This window comes from Corvus kubaryi, unplaced genomic scaffold (genome assembly GCF_017639235.1).
Source record: "Corvus kubaryi isolate FWS band 111438036 unplaced genomic scaffold, C.kubaryi_AGA036_p1.0 134, whole genome shotgun sequence".
Lineage (NCBI taxonomy): Eukaryota > Metazoa > Chordata > Aves > Passeriformes > Corvidae > Corvus > Corvus kubaryi.
In genome coordinates this window covers 7,754,014-7,775,293 of record NW_024580668.1, presented here as the reverse complement: position 1 = coordinate 7,775,293, position 21,280 = coordinate 7,754,014, and the positions used below count along the sequence as shown (strand labels likewise).

At 49.9% G+C, this 21,280-nt stretch overlaps 1 protein-coding gene across 1 annotated transcript; it reads right to left on the bottom strand.

The window, feature by feature from the left end:
- Positions 1-1,003: 1,003 nt before the first annotated feature.
- Positions 1,004-18,135, bottom strand: LOC121674283 (BPI fold-containing family B member 4-like). The gene is made up of 18 exons (XM_042048542.1): positions 17,336-18,135; positions 16,911-16,956; positions 11,533-11,642; positions 10,788-10,917; positions 9,913-10,027; positions 9,349-9,453; positions 8,948-9,103; positions 7,310-7,373; positions 6,850-6,913; positions 6,318-6,409; positions 5,780-5,953; positions 5,095-5,148; positions 4,333-4,500; positions 4,156-4,223; positions 3,025-3,067; positions 2,465-2,528; positions 2,048-2,124; positions 1,004-1,497 (listed from the first exon to the last, which is right to left on the bottom strand). Exons 4-18 carry the CDS (start codon positions 10,897-10,899, stop codon positions 1,474-1,476), a joined length of 1,380 nt encoding a protein of 459 aa, XP_041904476.1. The 5' UTR covers positions 10,900-10,917; positions 11,533-11,642; positions 16,911-16,956; positions 17,336-18,135; the 3' UTR covers positions 1,004-1,473.
- Positions 18,136-21,280: the final 3,145 nt, after the last annotated feature.

The window sequence follows — 21,280 nt, the reverse complement described above, 5'->3', positions numbered from 1 at the left end:
CACTTCTGCCCAAGGACAGGGCAAGGCCCGTGTCACCAGCAGCTGAACAGTCTCGAGGAACACAGTCCCACAGGCAGCATCAGCCTGCACCACGCTGGGAACCAAAGGAGCTGTTTATACTCACCAGGACACTCATCTTCAATGTTACCACGGACTTCAACTGACCCAAAGCCCTTCTGCTGGACACGAGGCGGGTCAGTCCATGTGGTGACAGTGTGTGACACCAGGTTTGTGTTTGGCACAGCTCAGGTGAGCTCTGGCCAGTTCACACAAAGAGGGACCCCAATGACTCCAGCACCTTCTCTGCTGTGTTCAGTGATTCCTCTGCAGCATCTCACAGCGATGCTGGGAGCTCATGCACCAGCCACAGGTTTGGGCCCTGCAGATGCTGAACTTTTCCTACCTTCAGGCAGAAATGCAGAGTGGAATATTGCCCCATCCCTCACCTGGTCGGTGCCAGACCACCACAATCTCTGGGGACACAAGGAGTAAAAAACATGCTCATAATAATGTCCAGTGCTGAGAAAAACAGATGTTGGAGAGGCCATTTAAAACCTGAGATTCATATTTTTTTAACCCAGAATAATTCAGGCCTCTTAAAATCCAAAATACTGGGATTCTTGTCACTGTAACATGCAGAGACCAACAGGCTGTGACATCAGCCTAAGCAGACATGGCTCTGGCAGGCAGATGGGTGTACTCCAGAGCTATCAGACCTCTCAGTCCTCTGGGAAGGAAGTTTTCCCTCCAGATTCCATTAGGAAACGCTTCATGACCTTTGGAAATTCGATTTAATTTTGATTTCTGCTTGTGGATTAGCATTTGGTCAGCAGGTTATCAGGCCAGGAGGAGCCACTGAAAATTCAATTTTGTTTCTCAGGAAGTTCATGGGGAAGAGTTTTCAAACCCAAACCCAAAATATCGATTGTCACAAAGGAACAAGATCCCAGAGTGGAGGCAGGACAGAAGCTCTCCCTGAGAAGCATCAGAAACCAGAAGCTCATTCCAAGCACTAAAAAAGTAGGAACGTTTATTAAAAGAGTTACATGGCAAATGTATTCTGAGCTCCCACTCAGCACCTCACACCTTCTGGACAAGGATGGGGAGATTCACTTCAAAAGCCACATGCAACAAGTTCACTTTTTCATTCTATCAGGAGGAGTTTCACCTCAGAAAAAATTTCCCAATTCCACTGCAGCACCACATGCAACTGCTGTAACTGTGACCCCAAAATCACACCAACTTCTCTAAATTAATATTTGTACACAGAGCTGACGGTCAGGTTTGGCTTACACAAGTGTCAAACCGTACTCACGCAAGCCAATTCACTTTAAAATGTCTTAAATATTATCAAGAACCTTGAATCAAGTTTAGGGGAAAAAAAGCAGATAATGCTGGTCCTGGCATTCCATCCTCGCTGCTCTCTTCCTCTCTCTACCCCCACAGCCCTTTCCGTGCCTCAGGCTCCACAGCTCACACCAGAAACACCATCAGGCCCTGAAGGAGAGCAGGGAGAAACACAAACAATTATCTCCTGTCGAGGGTTGCTGGTTCACAACACACAGCAAAGAGAGAACTCTCCTGCAAAAGTCCTCATGTCCAGTTTGTAATAAGGAAGGCACAGAACCCTTTGGGAAGTGTTGGGGAATATCCCAGTTCCTCCGGACACCTCCAGGGTGAACACGGCTGGAACTTGGGGCAGTTCAAGACACTTTGAATGGTGCCACTGGAGAGGGCTTGCCTGAATCCCTGGATCCACATCAGAGCTGCTCCCACTGAGTTCTCCAGAAAGAAAAGAGGGCCTGGACAAGGAGCTGGGACCTACCCCAGGGCCTGAGCACTGCTCATGATGCACCTGGGTCCACACCATATGTGGGCATCACATCCTCAGGCAGCATTCCCTGACCTGAGGGAGGTCAGATAGAGCAGCCCTTTTGGTCTTTCAGGGATTAAAATCTACAGCTCTTGCACACACAGCCACCACTGGCAGGGTCCTGTAAACAGCCCTGGTGCCCTACAGGAGGGAACAGCCCACCCGAGCACTCACCGTTTTTATCCGAAAATCCACATTCACTAAGGGAATGCGCAGCACCTTTGGCAGCGGGATCCCGATGCTCAGGGCACCTGAAGGGGACAGACAGGTCCTTACGTGCTGAGCCAGCTCACACCCTGTGACAGAGCTGCTCCAGGGAGGACACAGGGAGCAGAGCTTCTTGGGGCCATCACTGTGTGCTTGGCTTTCCTTGGGTTCTCCATCACTGACTGTTGCCAGAACTGGTGCTGGGGTGGGATGGGGCAAATATAAGGTTGGACTTTTAGCTACATCATCAAAATGGGGATTTCAGGGTTTTAATGGCTCCTACACTCCTAGTACATCTTCCAAACACACACATGAGACCCCCTCTCCCCTCCTTGTCCAGAACTTGAAGTGCTCCCAAAATTACAGCCATCCTGGTCACCTTACCATTGATCACAGGCAGGAATTTTTCCACAAGCAAACTGCTGCAGTGGGGCTTCAGGACGGAGATCTGAATCAGGGAAGGAACAACCACGTGAGCAATGCTGCCTGGCCTATGACAGCAGCAAGCAGGACCCTTGGGACTGAAAATTGCTGCCCACTGACACAGCAAAAGAACAAACAGTCCCTCTTCTCTTTAAAGTGAATCTACTTTTCTTCTTCAATTTGTATTCAGTCCTTCCTTTAGACAAACTTCTGCCTTGTGATGTTCCTTCTGCAGCTCAATGTGAGCTTTGCCCAAGCAGAGGTGAATAAACAAACAGATTTCAGCTTTACATTTGCTTTATTAGAAATGGCAGAAGGGAAAAAAAAAAAAACCAGCAACAGAGGAATTGCTACAACCTACACCACAGAGCGGGTAACAGCTCTGACCATCGGCAGGGGTAATCCATCACAGCATCCCACACCACTGCCTGGCTCCATCCCTCCCTCCCCAAGAGCCACAGGGCATCATGCTTGGCTGCTCTCCCTGCCCAGTAAAGCCCAGACTGGTGTTAGAGACTTACATTACTGATGCCAACATCAGAAGACTCCAAGGAGAGGGAAGTGCTGCAGGGAAAGGAGGGCAAACTGCAGGTCAGACAGAAGGCACCAGCCAGAGCTCACAGCCAGACCCTGGCCACCTCCAAGCCCATGGGCAGGGACCCCTGTGAGGCATCACCCACAAAGGGACACCTGCATTGTGACACAAAAACCAGGGACTGGCACACTTGCAAGAGAGAAAACAGAGCAGGAATTAGCTTAACCTAATTTTAATTTGCTTGTCAACAATGCAGCACTGCAGCAGGGCACACAGAGCTCCTGGCTGCGCCTTCCCTCTCCCTGCCCAGATTATTCACTCTCAGGAAGGAGGCAGCTCTCCTCAGCTGAGAGCAGAGCTTCTGGAACCCTGTGGCAGCGGGGCTGGAACTGGATGATCTTTAAGATCCCTTCCAACCCAAACCATTCTGTGATTCTATGTAAAAGCACCCAGTCTGGATTTAAGGACCTGGTGAATTTGCTACAGCTCCTCATCCTATCACTGCAATCACACGACTATCCATATCTGAAATGGATGCTTTATTTCCACGTTCAATTTCTCTTTTCTACTTCTATTGAATCCTGTTATACCCTTGTCTATTGAATTAAAAGCCTTTTGACGCATTTCTATTCCCTATATCGCTGCATACAAGCTATGCCAATTTTGCTTCTAAATCCAGCTCTTTGACAAGCTAAATGGCCCAAAATCCTCAAACCTCCCGCTATAAGAAATGCTCTCCAATCTTTAATCATACCTTGACTGGCATTAATGACAGCACTTTCCTTTACTGCTTTATCATTCATGTCCAATATCAGGCATTTCGAACCACTGCCCAGGATCAAAGTCAAGCTGACGGTCTTAAAATTATTCAGGTTACCTCATTCCTCCTTGTTATAAAACTGACACTCTTTTCCCCCAGCCTCTTAAAACTTTCCAACTGCTGCAATCCTTCCTGAACTACCCCGTCCACCTCATGCCATCAGTCAGGTATGAAATTCTCACACCCAGGAGATGAAATGCCTGGTTTACAGACATGGAAAACATTTCAAGTCAGGGGGCCCCAGAGCCAACATTGCAGCACAGAGAATGTCCTCAGCTGTATGAGGGGACAGCTCACCTGCCCAGGGCCAGCTGCAGCACCAGCCTGCCCCCAACAATCGACACGCGGACGTTCAGAGCAAGGTCCTGCAAGCAGAGAGGGAGAGGCTCAGCACACAGAAACATCCCCATCCCAGCCACCACTCACCAGCTAGCTGCACGCTGTTCCCCTGGAGAAAACTCCATCCACACTTACGGCCTTCAGCAGCAGGAAGTTGAGGATGGATCCATCTAAGTGGTTACTGAACAGCTGAATCAGGACTGAAAGCTTGACGCTGGCTTTGTTTTCTTCCAAGAGGATGAGTGGGTTCCCTCTCAACGTCAGTTTGATGCTCAGAGGACTGGTCCCACGGCAGGTGGAGCACTGTGGGAATTGGGGACACATGGAGGTGGCTGCTGGCACCCCACACACCAGCCAGGCAGGGGACTGGCAATCCTCAGGCACACTCTCACAGCCCCATAGCTCCACAGGGCCTCCCCAAGGTCACACACACCTTGGACAAGCCAAATTTACAGAGCAAACAGGTCCAGCAGCACGGATCAGCTCTCCATGCTGAGGGCATAAGGGCCTAAGGAGAGGTGGACATAGAGGAGGCTGTGGGTGCCAGAGGGTGCCCAAGAAATGGGAGATACCAGACAAGGAAACAGGGGATATTTATCAGCTTTCTATGTCAATGGCTACAAGCTGTAGGAGATGACTTTCCCCTGTTCAGGGAGCAGGAGAAGGTTGGAACAGCCAATGGCACACAGGAGAGCGGGCACTGGGCAGGGGCTGTGCAAACCCCCAGCCCCTACACCCACTCCCATCAGCTGGTCTGGCAGCAGGACAGGCTCAGGCCATGCTGGTGCAAGAGGAGGGGAGCAGAAGACTGGGGACCTTTAGCAGGGGCATGATGGCACATCCAGGTGTCTTCTGGAGAGGTTTACACAAACCCTCGTGCCAGAACAAGTTCCTCACCCCAGCAGGAGCGATGGTCCACACGGCTTCTTGCAGGCGGCTGGCACTGGAGAACTGTGGGGACAGAAGCACCAGCAGTCCCACTGAGCCCTTGAGCTGATTTCAACAACTCCCATCCTTCCAGAGGCCGCCCATTACACAGCACCCTGAGCCTCCCACCCTCTCCATTGTTTCCCAGCTGTCTGGGTGATTCCAGGTAGTTGTTAAGGTGATAGTACCCAGCCATGGAAGGTGATGTCCCCCAGAGGATTTCAACACCTGCCAGTGTGTGGACCCCTAACATTTCCCATTGGAAGTAGAGATCAGAGGCACAGGAGATGCAAACACCCAGGGAACAGCACTGCAGACGTGCAGCGCCTCTTCTCAGTTGCATTTTGCAGACTCCTTGAAACGGAGCAGCGCCTGCAGGAGTCCACGGCACAACCAGTACCCAGCTGGTCCCAGCAGGTGTCCCTGGCAGTGTCCTTACAGACAAGAGCACATCTGGGCAGTGCAGGCACTGTTACAGCTTTCTGAGAAGAGCAGGAAGGAGGCAGTGCTGGGGTCGATCCTCTGCCAGCGAGCACACACATGCACACACCCAGGGACACGCACAAACAGCCCTTCCTGGGCAGACCCGAGGCCAGGCTGATGCCTGTTCCTTGTCACTTGCTCCGGCACGAAATACAGGCCCTGCTGCACTCACAACATCTGGCGTGCAGGGGAAGGTCTGTGGCGGCAGCTGGAGCAGGAGGGCCAGGACTGCATTGAGGAAGTTCTGGCGCATCACCAAGAGCAGGAGCCTGTCCATCAGAGGAGGCAAAGCGGAGGGGGATGAGTCGTGGGGAATGGTGCTGCCTCCCACCTGCTTCACCACACCCTGCAAAGAGAGGTAACACAGACATCAGTCCTCAAAGCCGCGAGGCATGTTCAGATCCTCACAGGAGTGCGGGGCCGGGGCCAGCCGAACAGCCCTCCCTCCTCTCCTCAGAGCTTTGGGAAAGCACCGGACTCACAGGGCAGACTCAGGGTAAGTTGGCATACAGAGCAGAAGAAGAAAAGCACACACAGTCGCTTAGTGGTGATTTGGATAAAGATCTAAGCACTTAGGAGCTTGCATTTCCAGGACAAGTCATTAGCCCAGCTCCTCGTGGGATTCTGCAGCTCCCACAGGATGAGGTGAGCACACTGAAAGGCAACATGCAGCCACGCTGCCAGGGTCCTGCTGCCCAGCATTAACTTACATCTAAATCCAGCCCGAGGAACTTGCCGGAGGTGTAGGGGATGCTGGCCAGCTGGTAGTGGATCGTTCCTGCTGTGCCAACTGGGATCACGGCTGCACACAGAGAAAGGATGGTTACAGCACCAGGAAATCAGCAGCAACACAACCTCCCCTGTCCCCAAAGGCCACCAGCCCCCGCACCCTCAAACAGGTCCAAGCATTCAGGCCTGAGAGGTGCTCGCTGCTACTCCAAAAGGCTAGAACATCCCCAAATTCAGCTTGGTGGGATCTGCCTTTAGGATACAGCACAAAAAGAGCATCAAAGACAGTAAAAAAGATCCAAAGGTGATAAAAACGGAATAAGGAGGTAAGGGGGGGCCAAGGTGGGAGCAGTTCTCTTGGAATGCTGGGGTGTGAATTCCAGGCTCAACAACAGTCCTGCAGAAGTGTTGGACTTCTGTTGATGCACTGAGTGACTCGACATGGGAAATGGGACTTGCTCCCACTGTGGGAAACATGGGGAAGCAATGCCTCGCTCTCCACAAGCAACGCACCATTGAGAGTGCTCAGGAGATGAATGTTCACCAGGTTCATCACAATATCGACGACAGGACAGAGCTGCAACACAAAGCAGAAATGCGACTGTCCAATCCCCCTCATCACCATCACCCACAGCCTGTCCAGACCCCCTCCTTTCCCCTCCAGGGAAAAAGTTGCATGGTACTAGGCACAGCTGGGATGCTGTGAAAGACTTGGGGCAGTGGAGCATCCCTGGAGCTGTGGGACCACACTGCAGGGGAATGTTTTGATCTGGGGAACGTCTGAGGCATCACCCCACAGGCAGCAGTCCCGTGGAGCTGCCAGGCTGCCCACAGACCCCCCCAGCCCCATGGCACATGCCAGTGATGTGGGAGAGCAGCACAGAGAGATGGTGCAGCTTGCTGTGAACTCATAACCAGTTTTTCCCAAATCTCTGTGTTTCAGCTGTGAAAGGAGGACAATCCTCAGCCGTACCAAAGCAGGCAGAGTCGCTGTCAGCTGGCGAAGCACCAGCTCATTCACTGACAGGGTGAGTAAGCTGGAAAGGAAAGAAAAAAAACTCCAAATCAGCACAAACAAAGCTCCAGGACAGGAGATAAAAAGACCTCCAGCCTTCATTTTACATTCTCCTACACCCTCAGTCTTCCCTTCAGGGCTAATGCTGCATCTGATGCTCGACAGAGCACGGGCTGGAGATACAAAAGAGCCACTTACCCCGAGGGGAGAATTGGGCTCATTGCTGAGAATTACAGAATCATTAAGGTTGGAAAAGACATCTAAAATTGTCAAGTCCAACCATCAACTCTGCACCACCACCATGTTCACCACTAAACCATGTCCTCAAGTGCCATAGCTGCATTTTTTTAGCAAGCCAGGATGGTGTCTCTACCACTCCCCTGGGCAGCTTGCTCCAATGCTTGACAACCCTTTTCGTGAAGAAATTTTTCCTTCAGCTCTCAGGGAGCTTTCACTGCATGAAAGGAGTGAGCCTCTCACAGTCTAACCTTGTGTTTGGTGTCTCCCTCTAGTATTTAAATCAGTGCTGTAGTTAAGGGAAGAGGGAGCCGTTAAGAAATATCTTCATGTTAGTTACTGGGAACAAACAATTTGCATCTGGAATAACAAGAGGAGAAATCTGCCGTGTGACATTTCCACGTTGCTGCTGAACAACTCGCTCAGGACGTGCAATGCCTGCAGCAGCACAGAGGCAGTTTTGTCCGATAATCAATATATTTCTGGACTGTTGAGTTGGCAAGACACAGACAGCAGGAATTCATAGGGCACCTGTTATTTATGCCCAAATTCTGCCTACAAATGTTTCTGAGGAACTGCCATGAAGCCAATTGTGTATATCTACACTCCCCTTGCCCCCCCCAGGAGTTTGCTTCCTGCAAACCATCACTTTATACCTGCTAAAAATTAAAACATGACCCCCAGAGCAGGTGAGTCATGTTCCTCTGTTCACTCACACAGCGTTTTTCAAAGCAGCTGCTGCACTCATTGAAATGTAATGCATAATGCAAAAATTAATTAGGAGAATTTCGATGAACTTGAAAAGTGAGTAATTCAAAAGCAATGGAAGAAAATATTTCCCATGATCATTTTACTGCTGTGTTCATCAATACATGAAGTCAGCAAATCCTTGCTGTCAAGAATTTAATAAGACTGAGCAAGAGATGGGACATTTGCATGGAATTACACACAACCACAGCAGTCAGAGGGAAACTCCACGTGCCCGGCATTCTCCTGGGACAGCAGCCAAAGGCAGAGTACACAACCAGGGAAAGTAATGGTCCTGTTTTCCTGGAATTCTCCCAGCCCTATTACTCCTACCCTTTGGAATATCAATTCTCTAGCTAAGTCTAGAGAAAGTGTGTTGGGAAATGTACCAAACCTCATGCTTCAGATCTTAAAATTTCCACAGGCAAACAGGGCAAATTAACCCTCATTCCACTGAAGCAATTGGCACTGGCAACAGGAAAGAAATTCCATCCCTGAGGCCTGGCTCTGTATCAGCTGAGCAACATCTGTGTCCTGGCCGACTGTCCATACTGTGGGATAAAGATGAGAGAATTGCACATTAACAGGAAACATAAATCCACAGGCACTTACCCAGAAAGGACCTTGATCTTCACAGCTCCAAGAATGCAGAGGCAGTCTTCAGTGACAACCTGGAACGTGCCAGATTCAAAATTCGTGCATTTAATGTTTGCAGTAATGTTCACCTCCACTAAGATATCAATGAGTTCTGAGAGCAGGCCAACCAAGCTGCAAAAAAGCAAACAGGATGATTCCATCTCTCAGCCTCTACCCAGAGAAACTCACCAAAGCCAGGAGAAACAGACTTCTCCTCCATCTCCTGCAGACCACTACCCATGCCACAAGCCATCTTTTGGTGTCTGTTTTGCTCTGTGACTTTATTACAGGTGAGAAACACCTCAAAACCCTTAAGAGATGCAAAATACGTCAGGATAGGGGTTTCCCTCAACATCCATCCTGAATCCCCCACTCACCAGTTGCCTCTGAGCTGCAGTTTTGCCCCGATGGTCAGCTGGACCCCGAACCCTGGCAGCAGCACCACCGACAGCTTGGGCACCTCGACCTTGATGAGGTGCAGGCTGTGAACAACAGCAAAGGCTGGCACAAATTAAAAACACCTTCCAGCAGCTGAGCAGCTGCACCCAGGGAGGAGCCTACAGCACCCACAGCACTCCAGCCATGTCCAGCTGAAGGCAAAACGATAAGAGACAGCTGACTAAAAGAAGGCAGCCTAGAACCAGATTGGGGTGGAAGCTGACTTTGGAGAGCCATCTGCTTTTTCCCTCTGTGGTCCCTTTTCCCTCCCTCAGTGCCGTCAGGCATTAACAGCACCACCAGAGCTGTCATTCTGCACCTGCACCCATAACCTGCAGTGTCCCTTGCCACCCACACTGCTACCACACAGACAATATTATTCAGGTCAGAATTTCAGTACCACAATAAAACAAGGATAACAGCCCAGGCCAACCATGCCAGGGCAGCTCAGCTCATCTTGTTCAGAATTGATGCTGAAGGTGCACTCACAGCAAAGCACTTACTCCGTGATGCTGGTGGGAGAGTTCAGCTGACCCCCTTCACCCATGATGTTGGGAACCACGAGACCCTGCAGGTGCTGGTGGATGAGCCCATTATGAATTATGGCATCTGAGAGAACTGGAAAACATCAGTGCGTGAGGACCAGCACGGGCAGCAGTGACCTCTCCCCACTCAGGCAGATCCATCCTGGCACAGCAAAACCCCTCCACTCCCCAAAACTCCTCAGGGAGACGTCAGCTATCTCCACAAAGTCAAATCGCACAGGGATGGTATTTTACAGCTTTGGTGCACTAAACCAAAGCTGCCCTTGGTGAAGTAAACAGGAGAGGCAGCAGTGGAAAGCATCCCAGACTCCCAATTTGAATGTCACAGTTTGGCTTGTGCACTGCCAAGAACACCAGCGACCCCACTCAGAGGCTGGGCTTCCACTCATAACTCATTTTCCCCTTGTCAAAGGGGTTTTGTTTGTTGATTTCTGCCTGTTTATTTTTGCTTTTGGTTTTTGGAGTTTTTTTAGTAGAAGCAACTTGAAACAAGCCTGAACATTGCAAATATTATCATGTCTGCTACTTCACAGCAGTGGTTTGTCAAATATCAGCTGCTCCAATATGGAAATGAGAAACTGAGACAAAAAGAGGAAATAACCCAGATTTAGCCCTGAAATTCTGTGTGGCTGCTTGGTGCTGAAACATGCCCCAGTTCTGGAGCAGAGATTTCCCTGACCCATGAATCTGGCGATGTTCTCAGGGGTTTTGAGCAAAGTCTGCAGCCCTGAGGAATTACGAAATAAAGGTGAAGACACTAAGGCATTTTTACTCCCCATCACAGTCCCACAGAGCTTTCAAAGCAAACACAACCTGTGCCTTTTTGTAGTTACCGTTCTGCATTGCCCGCGGGCTGACGGCACAGGACAGGCCGGACAAGACTTCCTGCGAGGGCGAGAGGAGGCCGCAGAAAAAGATGATTCCAAAAAGCTTCAAAACCATCATCTCCAGAAGGTTCCCCTGCTGGAAAGGGAGATGTCAGAGGGGACAGTGAGGCAAAATACTCTCAGAAGTGACCCCAGTGTCTCTACGGGGAAAGAAGTCAAGCAAGGAATCCCTCCTTTACTCTTTATCCGGATCAAAGGAGACTCTGCTCAAGGCCAGAGCAACAGGACCTTCCTCATGTCCACACACATGGACAGACTCCATGTGTGGGTCAATAAAAGCCCTTTCCTCATCCCTTGTTACTGGCCCAAAATGTTCACACAAAACGAGCCACACTTGACGTTTAAGTTATTTCTGTATCCCTGCAATGCACAGTTACAGGGGTTTTGGTGAGGGGCTTTGCCAAGGGAAGTGTCTGAGGGTTATCCTTGTTCCTTCTACCTGTCAAAAGCAATAAACTAAAGTACAAGTGATAAAAATGAGCTAGCTAGAAGTTATAACTTAATAAATTCTAACATAAATTTAATTATGAAATGGCAGACATGGGGAGGTGATCAGGAGCTTGGTGTCCAGCACAGTCTCCAACTAAAGCAGTCAAGCACTTCCAGAATGAGGACCCTGCCACTGCACCTGTCACCCTGCCACCACATCTGTCACCCTGCCACCACACAACCAGTGCACAGAGGGTGTTACCTGACTCAGCTGCAGCCAGCTGGGACGGGCTCCTCTGGACTCCTTGAGACTCTGCGATGTCCCTTTTTTTCCCCACAGCTGAGATGAAAGCAGTGGCCCTTATATAAAAGCTGCAGCCAAACAGACACACCTTTTCCACTCAGCCTCCCTGGCCCACAAGCAGCCATCCCTCTGCTGCTTGTGAGCAACACCCAGCTGCCACCTCTCTTGATTTATACAAGGCAACGTCACCACTGACTTGACCCGCTGCCGTTCCCCTCTGTGGCCTGCATCACTCAGATGGTGCTTTCCCCTCACCCCCAGTCTGTCATAAAAAGGATGCCCTGCAATGGTGGATCCAGTGGGGATCTCTATGCTTTGAGGAAAACAACATTTTTAGGAAATCATGAGAGTTACTGAAGCATCTAAACCTGGTGGAAGGCTGACGGGGCTGCCTGTACAGGGAGGCAGCACACAGAGCACAGGAATATGGGTTCAAGGAGACTTAGAGCAGGAAACTAACTACTTTTGCCAATCCCTGAGGAGGTGTGAGACTTAAAAGGCTCATTCCTGTTTCAAGTGCAGTCCTGGGAAAAGATTTCCTTGACAAAAAGCAATGTGGAAAAGTTGCAGAGATCTGATAAATGTCGGTTTCTTCATTGATTTCAGTTGGATCTGTAAAGTGTCACCAATCCACTGTAAAAAACAAATTTGTATTGAAATGCATAAAGCCAAAGATAAACATAATTTCAAATAAGCAACTCTTATGGTAGCTGAACATTGGTACCAGCAACATGGATTTCAAAGGAAAGTCTCATCCTGCAGGAATGAGACTCTCACCCCTCAGCAGATGCCTTGGCTGGGCTTCACAGAAGTTTCCATTGTGCAGAGCCCCAGGAAGATCTTATCTGAGCACTTTGTTCAGGTCTGGTCACCCATGTTCAACTGGGATGGACTTGGCCAGAAACTGGGCAGCAAAGGGCTGCTGAGAGGGCTGGGGAGCCAGAGAGGGGCCGGTGTGCTCAGCCTCATGGAACATGGAGCAGCAGAGATACAACCATTCTCCGCAAACATGGGAGAGGAGAAGGAGAGGAGGGAGGGAGGCTCAGGGACAAGGTTGGCAGAGGAACAAACACAAGCAGATACACCCAGCCTGAATTTAGGAGAAAGCTGCTACCACCACAGTGAGTTTAGGGTTAGCTGTCCCCTGGGAATACAGAAAGCAACAAAAATATACTCAGGATGCTCTTCAGTACAGCACAAGGAGTGCTCTTGCAGCAGCAGTGAAGTGCTTGCACCGAGTCCCTCACCGTGTGCTGCCCTGGGCTCAGGCTCAATGGAGCAAACCTCTGCTTGTCACAGAAACTTGTTTTATTTAACACTCAACCTAGACTGCAGTTGATGTGCTGGTGACAGTCTAGTCACAAAATCAGGGGCTGGACTAGATGATCCTAACTGGCAACCTATCCATGCTGCTCCTTTTTGCTGCTTTCAAAGATCCAAATGCACCAGGCTGAGCGGTCACCATGAACACACCCACAGTGAAGTGTTCACGAGCCTGCTCCAGCTGTGTACAGGCTGCAGGAATATCACTGCTGGCAAAAGCCAGTTGCTGAGCACAAACAAATGTGGATTTCCAGCTGGTTTCAGAGTGCCACTGTGTGTGCAATAAGCACCCGAGTCACTGTGTACGTGCACATGCACAGCACAACCACACTCTCCCAAGGGATCCTCTCGTTATTCCACAGCAAGAGGCAGAGATCTGTGTCCATATACACACGTCCTGAACCACACCTGAACCATGGCAGTGACAGCAGCTCTGAGGAACATGGCCCATTTTACACACCCTGTCCATATTTCTTCTTGCTCTGTGACTTTTCCTCCTCAGTCATATCCTTTGCCTCCCCTCTCATGTGCCCATATTTCATCCTCTCCTTGCAGCAGTGATTTAGATATCACTTACCAGGAGGCTGGATGCAGTCCTGCAGTGACAGGGGAAGATATATTAAAATAAAGCATTGCAAGAAATTGTAGACGAGATTGTCTCAGCACAACTGCTGGAAAGCAGAAGGGTTCAAGGAAAGACCAACACCCGCAGAGAAGAAATGCTCCAGAGCAGCCTTTGGCATCCTGCACTGCCCCAAGCTTGGGGTTCTGCAAGAAGGCAGGTTAAACAGCAACAAGATCTTTAGAGGAGTAATATTAAAGTAATTAAATATAATAATTTATGAAATATGATTACGTTAACTGATTTTTTTTCTCTAATATTCAGAGCCATGGAAGTCTAGGGAAAACTTAGGAGAATTACACCATATAGGTCAAATTAAAATGCTGAGCAACACTGAAGATGAAATAAAATCAGAATTTTTGCACTACATTTTAATGACAGATGGTGGTTTTGAGGCATTTGAGAGGTTTGCGGGCTACAGGAGCACAACTTCTCTTCCCTGGCAAATAAAAAATAAAACTTAAAAAATGAAAAGAGTGACCTCATACTTAAAATTCTTTAATGGGCAAATAGTAACTCCTTATTAAGACTAAACATAAACTGAATCCTCTCTCTGGAGGTGAAAAGCCTAAGTCTGGTGGCAGGACTTGCAGGCTGTGATGGAGCTGCTCTGTACACATGTTCAGCCTTTTCCCTCTCAGGGACACCTCCTAGGAGCCTGTGACTGTGTCCAAACAGATATCGTGAACATTAATGAACTGCTCAGCTCAAACATCGATGGAAAGTAACTCCCTGATGCCAACAAGAAGGCAGCAGCTCAGGGGGAAGGAGAAAGCCCTCGGGGAGGAAAATGACCCAGCAAACTGCTGTGCTGGAATAGAAACTGGGAAACGGGCGGGGAGGAACAAAATAAGTTTTAAGCACTGACTGCAGCTGGGCTGTGAACTCCCAGCCTGGTCCCCAAAATGCTGAAGTTCAGGTGATGAATTGGTTACCCCACCCAGCATTTTACTGGGGAATACGGCAACACACTAGATCTGCACTGGGAGGAGGTTGGGCACCTCAGCCAGGGGCAGCTCAGTCCACAGCCTGGAAAACAGGCAAACAGAAAAGTGCCACTCACTGCTCTGTTCCCTCTGCCTCAATGCGAGCCGGCTTGCTGAGGGGAGAATTCTTCCCACTCCTGTTAATGAAATTGCTCAGGGAAGTGGAAGGAAGGAGCTGTCTCTGAGCTCCCCAATGCAGTGTAACACACTGAGTTCAGCACCAGAAACACGGCATTAGTGCAGCACTGTCTCTGTAGAGTCACCTGTGTTCTGGTTGGTTTGGGATGGATGAATCCTCCCAGACTCAGGCTCCAAAACCAATTTCTAGCAACAGGATTTGCCAAAACATTAACTAGAGTCTCCTAGAAAGGAGATGGAAGGTTTTAGTAAGAACTGAAGGATTCAAACCCTCCTCAACTTTTGGGACTCGACTTGAGCCCAGGATTGATGGAAACCCACAATCCCCAGGGCCAGATTTACAGCTGGTTTAGCAGCTCCCATTGTCAGCAGCCCAGGAGGGCAGAGCAGCTTAATTAATACCCGTCACTCCTGCAGCACAGCCAACCTTGCCAAGCTCATGCTGACCCAGGGCTGCTGCTTCGTGCACAAACCCCAGACCCATGGCAGGGTGTGCGTGGGCAGACGTCAGAGTCCTCCTTTCCAGATGTACCTGTGTCTGATCACTCAGCCGTGCAGTTTCCTACATGGGGAACTTGAGAAGCAGGAACATGATCTTGGGGAAGGGCCACAAAGAGAACCTGAGCAGGGAAGACAGGGAGAAGGACACAGAGGCACGGGCAGCAGCTCCAAGGAGCTGCCTGTCAGGAGGAGGGAGAGCAGCAGCATTGATTTCTGGAAGCATCTGCAATGTCAAGCATAAACAGCAAAGCTGAGTAAAATCACTGCCATGAGATAAGCACAGATCGATGTCTCCAGGAATTTTATAGACAGGAAATTTTCTTCTTCTGAGACGCAGACGGAAGCAGGAGGAGCACAATGCTATCAGCCCCCAAAAAGGGACAAACTTCATTAGTCAGATGCAGTGCAGTGAGATAGAAAAGAAATGCACGGAAAAGTGTCACTCACTGGACACTCTGCAGTGCAAAAATGGAGGCAGTTCTGCAGACGTGTCTTCAGCCCTTGCCCAGAGCTCCAACAAAACACTGACAGCGGCACAGGCTGGAGGGCTCTCAGGGACACCCAGGGAAGCCTGGGCAGCCTTGGAAATCCCTTCTCAACTGCTTTGGGCAGGCACTGGCTTCACCAAGTTTGGCAATATTTTGTCAGTGTCTGTCACTGCAAAGACCAAGGTGCAGCCAAAGTGCTGCCCTGAGCACCTTTCTGGGTGGGTATTTTGTAGCTGGACTTTCAGGTTTGGCCCATTCCAGGTTTCCCCGGGGCATCCTTTCTCAGCTGGCCCCACACAAGGCACACTTGGTGAGCAGAAGAGGTTGTGACCTTCCTGAAGGACTGCCAGGAGCCTCCAGTGATGGACCATGGGGCACACACCAGATGTCTGCCCCATGTTAGGGGTGCACGGTCAGAGTCATCCCTGGGTTCGGCAGTAGCTGACCTACACCAGCATCTCTCCATCCCTCCCTTCCTGCTGCTGCCCAGCATGCCCCCAGCAGAGCCACGGTAGCCTGGGTTCCTCAGTGATGCAACGTGCACCTCAAAGTCAATTCCAGTTCCATGTTTTAAGCAAATGAATCCCTCTCCTGCTTTCTTCCCATCACTTCCAATCACTCGCACTGCGAGTGCTGTGAACGCCTCAATTCCTCCTCACTCTTCATTCTTCCAATTTATTTTTTGCCTTCCTCCCAGGCTAGAAAATGGATTTCTGTCCATTTTGTTGTCTCAGAAAGTGTTGGCACTGTGGTGCCAGCAAAGACTTTTTAAATAAAGACAGCTAATTCTATTTGACTGAAGGATAGTGACACAGACTCAAAGTCATGTTTCTGCCTTGCCTGAGGTTTGGGGAAGCTTTACTTTACAAAAAGGAAAGCAGTATTGAGTGAAATTGTCCTTGATCGTCTCCATTAATTCCTGGGAAGAATTAGCAGCAGCTTTATATTACATTCATACATCTTCTGGAAGTAAAGATTTCAGGCTTTCTGTCTTATTCACAGCTTTTAATAGAGACTTGACACGGTCTCTTCGGACACATCATCAGCACAGGTGGCAGAATTAGTGCCCTGCTTTGTCCAGATGCTCCTCAGGGGATAAATTACAGCCCTGCAGGCAGGCAGGGTTTGGAGTCAGCGTTATGGAAATAAATGCTTATATCCAGGAAGACACGGACTGCTCAAAAGAAATTGCAGCTGAAACCAGAGAGTGAGTTCATGTTAAACAAACCTTGCTGATGAGTTAATTAGCCTGACGAACACAGATGAAGTCTAACTCACCCAGGTGCCATTTCCCTTCCATCAGTTTGGTGATGGTGTGTCGATCCTGTCTCGGGGCAGAAGCATCAAAACAATCGATGTGGTTCCGAAAGGAGGAGACAAAGAGGCAATAAAGGACAAAGAGACATTAAAATCCCGAGCAGGCTGGAGGGCAAAGAACAGTGTCACACCTCCCGCGGGGCTCAGCATCCCAGTTCACACCTACAGCTGGTGCTGCTATTTGTGAGCACCCATCCCGTGTCCCATGCACCGAGGAGTCGCCACATATCCCACGCTTCCTCCCTGGGTCCCCATGCTTCCACACCGAAGAGCCATTCCAGTGCAAAAATGGGCGAGGAGCTCAGCTCCCGGAGAGGGAAAGCGGGGCCGGGAGTGAGGAGCAGCCCCAGCGCGCAGGGCAGGGGGTGCACGGGCCCAGAGCTAACCTGGGGAGAGGTTCTGCTCACGGGCTGGTGAAATACACCCACGTAGCGCGTAGCGCAGAGGAGCACCAAGGAGAGGCCGCGGGGAACACGCCGGGAGCAGGGAGAGCGACTCGGCGGACGCCCAGCGCGGGGCTGGAACCCGCGGGGCTCGAACCCGCGGCCCCCGGGGCTCAGGGCGGCTCCCTGGGGCTGTACCGCCCCCTGCTGGCGGCGAGCGGCCCCGCGGGGCGGGGAGCCGGACCACGGCCCGGGCAGGAACCGGGCAGGGACCCCCGACCGCCCCCGGTGACCAAGGGAAAGGGCGCACGGGGCAGGGCAGGGCGACAGGAGGGTGCTGGTGAAACGCTGGGGTTTTGGAGCTGGAACGGAAAATACACTGGTTTGAAGGTTCCGCAAAAAAGGGTTCATGAAGGGGATAAAGCTCCTTAAAGCAATTCCCAGTGCGGGCAGATCGATTCCTGTACGCCAAACGTAGTACAGACAAAATAGAGAGAGACCATTTAATTCCCCTTTCACTAAGAAGAGACATTTGATACCGATCTGACACAGGTAAGGAGCAAGATGCCAGCCCTGAGCATAGACGCAGCCCAGGGGCTTGGGGCAGGGCCAGGTACCTCACACTACAGCATCACAAATACACACTCAGAGTGATGGGGATGGACTTTTTAGCAGGGCCTCTTCCCTAAGAGAGGGAAGATGTAGACTAGAGATAAGGATGAAGAATTTTACAATGAGGTTGGTAAGACACTGGCACAGGTTGGCGAGAGAAGCTGTGGCTGCCCCATCCCTGGAAGTGCCCAAGATCAGGATAGACAGGGCTTGAAGCAACCTTGTCTAGTGGAAGATGTCCCTGCCTATGGCAGGGGCATTGGACTAGATGACTTTGGAAGGTCCCTTTCAACCCAAACCGTTCCATGATTCTAAGTTACAAAAAAAAACGTGGCTCAAGGCTGATTTTCCGCAGACAGTAAAAGCAAAACTTTGATAGCACAGATTGATCTGTTAACAGCATCCATTAACACAGCAGAGCTCCTCACATGCACAAAGGGACACTCACTGGCACAGCCATGCCAAAGGTCCCGGCCACCCCACACTCTGTGGCAAAGAACCACGTGTCCTCCACCTGCACAGCAGCAAGGAAGATGTCATGGTTAAAAACTCACTGCAATACTAATTAAAACCAAAATAAGCTTTTACAGTTGCTTTTAGCATCCCATCACTGAGCAAGAAATACCCTTTGTAAACATTTGGGGGCACAGGTGCTTACAACTGGACTTTGTGCTTGACATCACCACATGCTCCACCAAGGTTTTTCAGCTGCATCACCCCGATACCCAAACACTGAATCACAGCGTGCAGCCCTCCAAACTGTCTTCAAAATGAAGAACAGGATTTTTCACGGCATCACCAGGATCTGGGAATTTCCAACAGCCTCTCCTGACTGCAGATGCTCAGACCGTAAATAATCACTACACGTTTTTGCTGCCACTGATATTTTCTCGCCCGAGGCAGCCACTTGCTGGCCTGCCTCCGAGATAAGGCTGGGGAGCTTCACAGGGTTTGGGCGCTTTGAGTGGAATCTTCTCAACATCAAAGTCCCAGAAGGGTTTTTAGTGAGGCTTTAGAACCAAGCTAAGGATTTTTAATGTGCCATACAGCACCCAGCATCAAAGGGACAGTGTCTGCAGAGGCCTGCTGTTAACAAAGTCACCGATAGCACAGGAATACGGCTGAACTAAACAGCTTTATCACCACTATTTTGAGCAACTTTTATGTACAGGAGATGAGCACTCCGGAGGTTTACTCAGAGCAGAGAATCTGAATAAAAAAACCTGACTCCCCTCTTTGCCATGTGAAATTAGTCAGATGGAAATGAGGAGCTGAGAATCTTTGAGCTTGTGCCGTGCAGCTCAGTATAACTATTCTCATTGAATTACGACATTTTGCACGGAATCAAGGTCATCAGCAGCAGCTGGCAGGAGAGCTCTGCTCCTCCAGCCTTGCTATTTCAGGATGCAATTGGTTTTTCTCTCCCAGCAGAAGTTATTGTAAGCAGAGGCTTGCTGGGCTGTCAGGGGAGGGATGCGTTCAGCACGCTCATGGGCAGCAGGAGCATTGCTGTATGTGAAATACGCTGCGTGTGAAACTCTGGTAACACCAACCAGCACCCTGCAAATCCCTCCCTCCTGCTGTTCATTTCTTCCCAGGAACGACGAGCATCCTGTCATTCACACCAAATTCCCCACGTGCCTCTGACACAGGGCCCTCCAGAACTAGTGGTGAAGAGGCTTGTGAGGAGACCCCAGGACTGAGGGGTGACGGCGCTGCCTTGACCAAGTGACAGCGACAGTGAGGGCAGCACAGCACCTCCACGCCAGTGAAGGGCACAGGTTTGGCAGCCAAACACAGCTCACACACAGGAATCCAGCCCTGCTCCTGCACAGTGAGCTGGAACACTCTGAGAAACACAAGCTGTTTTCCTGGGAGCTGGAGCAAATACACGTTTTCCACCAGTTGCCTCTATTTTTTTAGAGAATAAGTAAGGTAAGCAAGGGCAAAGCAAAACCCTGTGGCAGAGCAGGGTCCAAGGCTCCCCTCTGCAGCATTCCACACCAAACAATGGTGAAACACCTGCTGCCTCACCCAGGTGAGTGGGCATTAAGGAAATAACACAGCAAACACTGTGGCAGTGGCCATTTGTCCCGCTGCAATACAATGACAATTTCAGAACCACACGATTCTCACTTGTTTTTGCCAAGCCCTGATGCAAGGAGGAGATAAGACACCTTGAGACCTAATTTTTTTTTAATTTTTAAAGTAACGGTCTCCAGCATCTTTTCAGACCAGTAGGCACCGTCCCTACAGATGTTGTGGCCCCATTACTGAGCATGACACTGACTGCATTTGTGCAAAGCAGCAGGTCTGAATTCAGAGGCTTTGGACAGCCGCTCCCCAGCCCTCCTGCTTGGCCAGCCCCAGATATCTGCTGTGCACCACAGCTGGGCGGTTGCAGGGCTCCTGGCTGCCACACAGCTGAGAAAATCAAACTAATATTATTAAGTTAATGCCAGCCCTGGGTGCCTCCACCAGCGATCAAAGCCACCTTCGGCTTCACCGACACACCACCACTTGTAAAAAGCTGAGCTGAAACAGTATTTCAGGGCTTGAATTGCTTCAAATCCCCCAGGAACAAGTGTCAGGGCTTTCAATAGCTATAGTGCTAATAATAAAACAGGGACCTCTTCCAGTATCACAGCACAAACAGTAGTTATTTCTCTCTCAAAGCTTTGATTCCTAAAACCTTTCTTACATTCAGCTTGACATCAAAACACCCATCTCATTCACTCAGGCTGTCACAGGAGAGTTGTGTGCTGCTATTAGAATTAGCCCTGAGGTGAATTAAGAACAGTCTGTAATGATGTTCCATTACAGCAACTTTATTTCTACCAAACCAAGTAAATGAGCAATATTTTATCTGATGTGCCTTGGCTCAGCAGAGAACAGCAGCTGCTCCCCTTATGATTTATTGAATGGATGTTGTCTAAATAGCCAAAGCTGGTCTCTGAAGCCAGCCACAAAAACTCCCATTCGTAACAGCCCAGCAGAGATAGGAGAGGGATGTTCAAGTTCTGGATAGTGACAAGTTTGGACATGAACAATTTTATTTGCAATTTTTCCCCCATAAACAAAATGCACCAACAAGAAGTTGTATTAAAAAAAAAAAAATCTATAAATATTGATGCTCAACAGCTGGCAGCAGATGCAGGGCACAGACAAAGTTCTTCCTGTACAGAAGTAACAGAGTCCAGCACAGACAGGGAGTTTTGGGTGTTCAAAATACTGCCAGCAGATGGGGATGGGGGAAAGGAAAGGTGGAGGAGTCAGGGAAAGATGGAACTTGGAATGTCTTTGGGAGTGGTACAGGCAACACATCCCAGCATCAAC